At 41.9% G+C, this 10,387-nt stretch overlaps 1 protein-coding gene across 1 annotated transcript; it reads left to right on the top strand.

Annotated features, from left to right (window-relative positions):
- Positions 1-1,061: 1,061 nt before the first annotated feature.
- On the top strand, positions 1,062-2,600 carry LOC109154157. The gene has a single exon (XM_019302018.1). It carries the CDS (start codon positions 1,062-1,064, stop codon positions 2,598-2,600), a length of 1,539 nt encoding a protein of 512 aa, XP_019157563.1.
- The last annotated feature ends 7,787 nt before the right edge of the window (positions 2,601-10,387 follow it).

A 10,387-nucleotide genomic window follows, 5' to 3' on the forward strand; every position in this document is an offset into this window, starting at 1 on the left:
TGTATAAATAGTGAGACAAATCCTCTTCCGAAACCAATGTGGGACAAAAGTTCACTTTTTTTCCCTTCATTTTTCCAACTCAATGGGTCTACTTTGAGAATCAATATCTCATTCACCCATTATCCGTTTTGAGCGTACAATATATCAATCTCTTCGTCTTACTACGAAGAATCTGAATCCACTTTGACTCGACCCAAATCGGAAGTGGACCCCACTAATAATTGTACCACAAAATAGCCACTTAATATGCCATTTTAAGCTATTTTTTTCAACAATCCCCCACATGAATGAAAAATTGATTTTCATGGTATTTTGAAATCGGAAACAACTGTGTTCAACGGTCGATCCCTACATAGGATAGGTAGGGTCACACCCTTTGAACCTTCCCTCGTGACAATAGATTTACTCTACTGGTTGTACGGTAGAACGCTATGTCTTTGAACCGACTGCCGTTTGTGTAGACGATGACATATCTCACATAGGAACCTCCAAACCATGCTTTGTTCTCATGACTGTGCCCATTTTGGTCGTGGGTCACCATTCCTGGTTTGTGAAGAATTATGCCCATCAATTCTCCTTTGAAGCGACCCTCACTTCTCTCTCACATAGGTGATTCTTTTCCGAGTATCCCACATACTCACACATGTCAACCGACATTCGAATCACTAAAGCATTAACATGCTAACCTTGTGCGAGAGCCACTGTTTCTAACGAGGAGTGGAAGGGAATCCGAGACTCCCACAGTGGCACGCTCCATTCCATAATTTAGTTGTCCCATTGAACCTAGGTGCTAGCTAGGTTGGGTATCCACTATAGAACTTTATACCGAGGGCTTTAGACCCATTCCTCGTCTCTGTGAGATATATTAGGTTACTGTTACTTGTATTCCTAGTCTACAGGGTTAAGTTATGTGAGTTTAGTTATATTAGTATATTGTACCTATCGTGTTACTGTTTGAAATTCTAATCCCAACATTCATCTGGTATCAGATAGCCTAAGGTTTCCGATCCTCTCATCCAATAACAATCCATCGACCCTCTCTCTCTTCTCCTCAACCGAAGATGTTCGTCAACTCCTCCGAACATACACCATCTGCCACCGCCGGCGTTCCTCCCACCACCCACCCAAATCCTTTAACCTCTGCCCATCATTTCGTTTCCCTCAAACTCACGGCGCACAACTACTTGTTCTGGCGGACGCAGTTGATCCATTTTCTCCGAGGCCAAGGGCTTCTTGGATATGTGGATGGAACCCATCCATGTCTTCCGGCGATGGTTGAGACCTCTACCACCTCCGGCGAAGGCACTTCCGCAGGCACACCGATCGCCGCAGCAAACCCTGAGTTCGCTGCCTGGGTCCAACAGGACCAAGCGATACTCTCGCTGCTCATATCGTCTCTCCTCGACAAGGTCATGTACCTCGCCGTCGTCCGCACCACCGCCCGCGCCGTCTGGGAATCCATTGGCACGGCCCTGGGATCATCGATGAGAGCATGCTGTCTCAATCTTCTTGGCCAATTCCAGGACCTCCGCCAGGGAGATAGCACGCCGGCAGAATACTTAGGCCGAGCACAACTGCTTGTCGAGGACCTTGCCCTCGCCAGCCATTCGGTGTCACTTGATGAGCAGAACTTGTATGTTTTCAAGGGTCTGCGTCTGGAGTTCAGGGCTATGGTCGCGTCACTCGCAGTTTCAGGTAACCCAGTGACAATCCCGCAACTCTCTGACTACTTGCAAGCCCAGGTCTTTATCTTCGCGGATGACTATCCCGCAAGTGGGGAGATCTCCGGTGGGGCTCCAACGGCAATGGTGGCTGATCGTAACCGCCGGCAGAATGGTGACGGGTTCGCTGGACAGCGTCGCGGTGGCAATGGCCGAGGCCGTGGACGTGGTAGCGGCAATGGTCGTGGACGTGGACAAGGCGGTGGTGGACCTCGCTGCCAAATATGCAGGTCCCATGGCCATACGGCCGTATATTGTTTCAGGCGTTACACCGGACAACCACCGGTTCAGGCCAATATGGCAGTCGCCGGTGACGTTGGAAATCCAGCAGCAGCAACGGATGTTTGGTTCCCAGATACCGGGGTATCCTCCCATGTGACGCCGGACTCCACAGTTCTAACGCAGTCGAAGGAGTACACCAGCAATGAACAGCTCCGCATCGGCAACGGTTCAGGTTTGGTTATTTCGCATATTGGTTGTGCATCAATTCCGTGTAATTCAAAATCTTTGAGTCTGTCAAATATCTTATATGTCCCGGATTTGTCAGTTTCATTATTGTCTGTTCCGAAGCTTACTCGTGAAAATAATGTATTTGTTGAATTTCATGCCAATTGTTTTTTTGTGAAGGATTGTCACACCAAGAAGGTACTCCTTACGGGGCCTAGTTCGGGGGGTCTTTACAAATTGTCCGTTCCCTGTCATAACTTTGCGTTCATAACCTCACTGGCATCACCTTTAACGTGGCATCGCCGCTTTGGGCATCCACATTCTCGTGCACTTCAACATGCGTTGCGTCACTGTTTTGTCTTACGAAATAAATCAGGTCTGCCAGGGTTGTCACGGCGTGTCAAATGGGAAAAGCTTCAAGATTTCCTTTAGATAGGGTTTCATATTCAAGTAATAATGTTCTAGATATTGTGTATACGGACATTTGGGGCCCGTCCCCCGTTTTTTCTGCAGACGGTTTTAAATACTTTGTTTTATTCGTGGATGATTATTCACGATATTGCTGGTTTTATCCCTTACGGTTAAAATCAGATCTTTATAATGTGTTTAATTCGTTTCGTGTTATGGTAGAACGCCTATTTTCGTGTTCTATCAAGTCCATACAGTCGGACCTAGGGGGTGAATACCGCCGACTTCATAAAACTTTTGAGTCACTTGGTATTGTGCATAGGCAATCTTGTGCCTACACACACGAGCAAAATGGGCGAGTCGAGCGCCGAAATAGACATATTATCAAAACCGGTTTATCACTCTTAGCTAAAAGCTCAACACCTCTTACACACTGGGATTATGCTTTTGAGACAGCCACCTTCCTCATAAATCCTATGTCGTCATCTGTGCTACAATTTAAAAGTCCATATGAACGCCTCTATAAAACACCACCCTCATATAGTTACCTATGTGTCTTTGGGTGTAAATGTTTTCCATATCATAGGCCTTATAATCAGCATAAGATAGAGTTCCGGTCAGCAAAATGTGTATTCTTAGGTTACCCAGCGTATTTTAGGGGTTACCGATGCATGTAACTTAATACCGGAAAAACCTTTATCTGTCGTCATGTCCGATTTGACGAGACGGTGTTTCCTTTTGCTACAGATGCTTTGAAACAGGTTCCAGCAGCCGAGGCAACACCCGCGTGGGGTTCTGCGCCAATGGTCCCACTAGCGCCTCAAACCGTGGTCCCGCTTGCGTCTTTACCTCCAGAACCAGTGGTTGCTCCCTTGGCTCTACAAGGTGCACCCAAAAGACAGAGGCCGCGAGCTCAACCTCAGGACCGGGGCCATGTCATGCGGCTTCGGCGTATGACTCGAGGTACGAGTGAGCAGTTTCACGCCTTAACTTTGGCTGACTCCCCTACTGACCCAACCTACTACACACAAGCAGTTGTCCACTCTCAGTGGCGTGATGCCATGGACCAAGTGTTCAATGCCCTGCTACACAACGACACTTGGCGCCTTGTGTCCCGGGAATCGGGCATGAACGTCATTGGGTGCAAATGGGTCTACAGGACCAAACACAAAGCTGATGGGACCATAGAACGGCATAAAGCAAGGCCGGTTGCTAAGGGTTTCAACCAAGTCGCTGGCGAAGATTTTTTTGATACTTTTAGCCCCGTAGTCAAGCCAACTACGGTGCGTCTGTTGTTTTCTTTTGCAGTGTCGCACCACTGGACCCTACGCCAACTCGATGTACACAATGCCTTCCTAAATGGGCACTTGGCCGAGACTGTGTACATGAGGCAACCACCGGGTATGAAGATCCGGATCACCCAGATCATGTTTGCCACCTGCAACGCTCCTTGTATGGTCTTAAGCAAGCCCCTCGAGCGTGGTTCAAGCGACTACATGACTATCTTCACTGTGCCGGGTTCGTAGCGTCAAAAACAGATGTTTCTTTGTTCCATTACTCGGCAGGTGGTTCTCGGGTGTTCCTGCTAGTCTACGTGGATGATATAATCATGCTTGGCGATGACTCAGCACTTATCAACACTTTTCTGCACCGGCTTTCCACTACCTTCAAAATTCGGGATCTCGGCACCCCGGGTTTCTTTCTTGGCATCGAGACCCTGCCTGTGGATGGTGGGATGATTCTGTCTCAACGTCATTATATGGGTGACATTCTTGCCCATGCGGGTATGACTGATTGTAAACCGCTCGCTACTCCGGCTTCGCTCACACAGCCTGTGTCCTCAACGGCTGATCCGTTTGATAATCCGACTCAGTATCGTCGCCTCGCGGGCGCCCTTCAATATTTAACTATTACCAGGCCGGATCTTTCTTATGCTGTCAACTGTTTGTGCCAATTCATGCATGCCCCAACACAGGAACATTACGGTTTTCTCAAGCGGGTTCTCCGGTATGTCAAAGGCACCTTGGCGTACGGTTTACGGCTCTCCTCTTCACCCTCGACAGATATTCACGCCTATTCGAACTCTGACTGGGCCGGGTGTCTGGTGGATCGCAAGTCCACCAGTGGGTATGTGGTCTTTATTGGCACCAATCTGGTGTGCTGGGTTTCTCGCAAGCAGCGCACTGTGGCTCGTTCGTCGACTGAGGCCGAGTACAAGGGCCTCACTGATGTTGCTGCTGAGGTTACTTGGGTTATCTCACTGCTTCGTGAACTCGGGTTTCACTCTGGTCATCCCGCGACACTATGGTGCGACAATCTTGGTGCCACCTACTTATGTGCTAATCCGGTGTTCCATGCTAGGACCAAACATGTGGAGATTGACTACCACTTCGTACGAGACAAGGTAGCATCGGGCGACTTCCAGGTTAACTTTATCTCCACAAGAGACCAGGTAGCGGATATTTTCACCAAACCCTTACTGGCTCTACGCTTCAACGAACTTCGTGACAAACTCAATGTTGTTCCTGTACAACCTTGTACTTGAGGGGGTGTGTGAGATATATTAGGTTACTGTTACTTGTATTCCTAGTTTACAGGGTTAAGTTACGTGAGTTTAGTTATATTAGTATATTGTACCTATCTTGTTACTGTTTGAAATTCTAATAACAACATTCATCGTCTCAACTTCTCCATAGCTACTCTACACAACCCTTTGGTTAGCGGATCCGCTATATTGTCTTTTGACCTTACGTAGTCAATCGAGACAACACCAGTTGTGAGAAGTTGTCTAATGGTATTATGTCTACGACACACATGTCTAGACTTACCATTATAATATGACTCTGTACTCTCCCAATTGCGGCTTGACTATCACAATGCACACATATTGGAGGTACAGGTCTTTCCCAATTAGGAATATCCGCTAGAAAATGGCGAGCCATTCAGCCTCTTCACAACATTTGTCCAATGCTATTAGCTCAGACTCCATCGTGGATCTAGCTATCACGGTTTGTTTAGAGGATTTCCATGCAACGACTGCACCAGCTAGTGTAAACACGTAGCCACTCGTGGACTTCGAGTCCTTAATATCAGATATCCAGCTAGCGTCGCTATACCGTTCAAGTACAGCAGGATATCTCCCATAGTGCAGTCCAAGGTCCTGAGTATACCTCAAGTATCTCATAACCTTCACTATTGCCGTCCAGTGCATGGCACCGGGGTTACTCATATATCTACTGAGTTTACTAATCGCAAAGGCAATATCCGGCCTAGTACAGCTCATAAGATACATCAAACTACCAATAACCCGAGCATATTCTACTTGAGAAATGCACTCCTTGTGGTTCTTGGTTAGATGAATACTACGATCTAATGGCGTCCTAGTCTTTCGATCATCATCCTTGTTAAACTTTTCAAGGATTTCATCAATATAATGTGATTGGCTCAGCATAAGACCATCAGGTCTTCTAGTGATTCTAATCCCGAGGATTAAATCAGCCAAACCCATATCCTTCATGTCAAATCTTGCATTTAACATGTTTTTGGTAGAATTGATCATCCGATCATTACTACCTACGATGAGCATATCATCTACGTATAAACAAAGAATGACATAGCCGTCTATCGTTTCATTAACGTAGACACATTTGTCACTTTCGTTTATTTTAAACCCATTAGTCAACATCGCATGGTCAAACTTCTTGTGCCACTGCTTAGGTGCTTGTTTTAAACCATATAGCAATTTAACCAACTTACACACTTTCCTTTCTTGGCCCGGAACCACGAACCCTTTGGGGTGTTCCATATAGATTTCCTCATCTAATTCGCCATTTAGGAAAGCGGTTTTAACGTCGATTTGATGAACTTCCAAATTCCGCAACGCGGCTATGACAAGTATCATTCTAATAGAGTTTATTCTCTCCACGGGAGAATACGTGTCGAAGTAATCAAAGCCCTCGCGTTGCCTGTAACCCTTAATTACAAGCCTAGCCTTATACTTCTCGATGGAACCATCGGGTTTCATCTACCTTTTAAAGGCCCACTTGGATCCTAAGGGTTTACTACCCGGAGGAAGATTAACAAGTTCCCAAGTGTGATTCTGTAGAATAAAATCCACTTAACTCTTTATAGCCTCTTTCTACATTGGCCCTTTTGTAGAAGTCGCAGCTTCTACATACGTTCGAGGCTCATTCTCTATCAAACAAGATAGAAAATTGGGTCCGTTTTCTAATATACAAGTTAGAGTACCCGAATCATACTCCAACAAGTAAGTTAGAAAATCAGGACCAAATGATTTTTCAACTCTCGCCCGCTTACTGCGTCTCGGCTCGAGCTCGGGTTCTCTCTCGAATTCCCCACTATCATTATCCATAGCTTCGTCAAACATTCGTTTTGACGTACTCGGTCCCTCGTTGGACCTACAAGGAAATACATTTTCAAAGAAAGATGCATTCCTTGATTCTATTATCGTGTTCTTATGTACGTCCGGATTAAGGGATTCGTGTACTAAGAACTGATAAGCACTACTGTTATTTGCATAGCCTATAAAGATACAGTCCATCGTCTTAAGACCTATCTTTACTTTCTTAGGTGTTGGCACCAAAACTTTGGCAAGACACCCCCACACTTTCAGGTACTGGTAGGAAGGTTTCCTACCGTTCCACAGCTCATAAAGAGTCTTATCGAGCTTCTTGTGAGGTACCTTATTTAAAAGGTAATTACTTGTCAAAATCGACTCCCCCCACATGCCTTGAGGTAGGCCCGAACTTATAAGCATCGCATTCATCATTTCTTTCAATGTACGATTCCGGCAACACCGTTCGATTGAGGTGCGTCAGGTGTCGTACGCTCGTGTATGATACCTACAGTAGCACAAAAGTCACCAATAGGTGCTTCGTACTCACCACCTCTATCGCTTCTAACCTTCTTAATTTTTCGATTAAGTTGGTTTTCAATTTTTTCCAAGGCTTCGTCTTTGCTTTTAAGCAAATACACATAGCAATAATGTGTGCTATCGTTGATAAACGTGATAAAATATTTATTACCACCTCTCGTTTATATCGATCTAAAATCGCACAAATCACTATGAATTAATTCTAGTGGTTCGGTTTCCCTTTCAACCGATTTGAAAAGTACTTTCTTTAGTTTTGCCTCAACACAAATTTCACACTTGTTATTTGTGTTAATTTGAAAATTAGGAATGTGGTTCATGTTAATTAATCTACGCATAGAATTAAAATTAACATGACGTAGTCTACCGTGCCACAAATTGGAAGACTCAAGCAAGTAACACTACTACAGAAAACGATTTTAACGTCGGTTATCTTTCGACGTCGACTTTAGAGACGTCGTAAGTAAATGATACGACGTCGGTTAAAAAACCGACGTCGTATGTTTTTTTTTTTTAAAAAAAAAAATAACATACGGCGTCGGCTTTTAGGTAAAAGCCGACGCTATATATATTTATTTTTTTTTTTTTTAAAAAAAATAATTAACATACGGCGTCGGAACGCCGTATATATTTATTATTTTTAAAAAAAAAAAATAATTAACATACGGCGTTGACTTTTAGGTAAAAGCCGATGCCGTATATATTTATTTATTTTTTTTTTAAAAATAATTAACATACGGCGTCGGCTTTTACCTAAAAGCCGATGCCGTATATATTTATTAATTTAAAAAAAAATAATTAACATACGACATCGGCTTTTAGGTAAAAGCCGACGTCGTATATATTTATTATTTTTTTTAAAAAATAATTAACATACGACATCAGCTCTTAACCTAAAGGCCGACGTCGTATGTTAATTAATTAATTTTTTAAAAACTATACGACGTCCTATGTTATTATTATTATTTTTATATTATATTCGTTTTATGGTTTCTACCCAACCTGTATCAATTTTCAAATCCTGCGCAGCTAGCAATTTAACATTCAACATTCAACATCAACTAATTTATTAAACTAATTCAAACTATTAAACATGAAACTAATATAAAGAACACAATTCATTAAGCTAATTCAAGCTACTAAACATAAAACTAATATAAGTACCACAATTCAACAAAACTACTAAACATAAACTAATTTTAAACGTAAAGTATCAACTAAGAAGCGTTTTATTAACTCATTCATCAATAAGAAACTTAGACCATTTGTCTCTAACTTCATCAATCTCTTGTTTGTTGTAGGGCAATCTTCCTTGTCTTTCCAAAGCCTACAAAGTTCAAAAGAAATAAAATTAATAAATAAGCAAGTATTTTTAAACATTTGAAGAAAAAAGATATATTATGAAATTACTTGCCTTATCCATTCCTTTGCTTAGGTTGTTGGAAACAATTTCCAACATGAACTTCATCACATAATAACCACATTCGGTGGTTCCTTTTTGTATAGCACACTACATTGAATTACAATAAAATTAAAATAAATTAATATTAAACAATAAGTTTGCATGTTTTACAAAGTGAATGAAGTACTTACCGAACATATAGTCCATTTTGGAGGACGATTTTGTTTCTTTCCACTCATCACGTTGTTGCAGTCATACACCTACTAATATAAGACATAGAATATATATAAATACTTGGCATCACTAGTTTAATGATAACTACTAATTAATTATATAAATTTACATACGTTTCCATTATATGTTTAATGCAATCGTTATGCTGTGCATCCGTATGCACCATGCATGGTGCATACGGATGCCAAAACGACGTCGTTTTATTAAAAAACGCGTGTATCCCCTTTAAAAAAAATTCAGGTTCGATTCCCAGCAACAACATTATATTGTTCATTCATTCTGGAATTTTAGTTCATAGATTATGGAATTATAGTTCATTGATTATGGAATTATAGTTCATCGATTATGGAATTGTAGTTCATCGATTCTGTAATTTTAGTTTATCAATTATGTAATTTTAATTCATTCATTCTGGAATTTTTAGTTCATAGATTAGATTATGGAATTATAGTTCATCGATTATGGAATTATAGTTCATTGATTATGGAATTATAGTTCATCGATTATGGAATTTTAGTTCATATGTTCTTGCTGGGAATCGAACCTGATTTTTTTTTTAAGGGGAAACGCGCATTTTATTAAAACGACGTCGTTTTTGCATCCGTATGCACCATGCATGGTGCATGGTGCATACGGATGCACAGCATAATTTGCCTGTTTAATGTCTTCACGCGGCCCATGCATGACCAAGTGAATCAAACCAAAAAATTTCATTTAGTCGAGGACAAATCGACATCAACATCCCATGCTCATTACAAATAAATAATTTATTAGTTTTAAGTGAATATAATATATAATAAAAATGTATTATATATAAGTACTTTTATTTAAAACGTAATTAATACTTAAAGAAATGCTGACAGAGCAAGGGAACTGAATTGAATGAAAATTGAGTCGTGGTAACCAATCTTTTAAGTTTGCTGATGCTCGATGGAAGATCTAATCATCCTCGTCTGAAGGTACAGTAGGGCTCTTTGAACAGATGTCTTTTGCGTGGAGTTCCACCATTTTCTTGTCAGGGTTACACAGTCCTAGATTACAAGAGAAGAAGAACCAAATTGCCATCAGCTATGGACAAGAACGGAAGCGGACATCATTGTAGCTTTTGAAATGAGGCACTTATAAGACATTAAATTATGAAATCCAGACAATGGGTTACACACATTCCGTATCTATATGTATATGAGGATAATAGCTAGGAATCAAAAGGATTTCCACACCATGAAGAACTTCAAAATATGGCAATACATCAGGTACCCACGACCACCCAAAACAATTGTAGAA

This window comes from Ipomoea nil, unplaced genomic scaffold (genome assembly GCF_001879475.1).
Source record: "Ipomoea nil cultivar Tokyo-kokei standard unplaced genomic scaffold, Asagao_1.1 scaffold2610, whole genome shotgun sequence".
In the NCBI taxonomy this organism is placed as follows: Eukaryota; Viridiplantae; Streptophyta; class Magnoliopsida; order Solanales; family Convolvulaceae; genus Ipomoea; species Ipomoea nil.

Excerpts from the sequence above, each read along its gene's own strand:
- LOC109154157 (XM_019302018.1), top strand. The coding sequence starts at position 1,062 with ATGTTCGTCAACTCCTCCGAACATACACCATCTGCCACCGCCGGCGTT.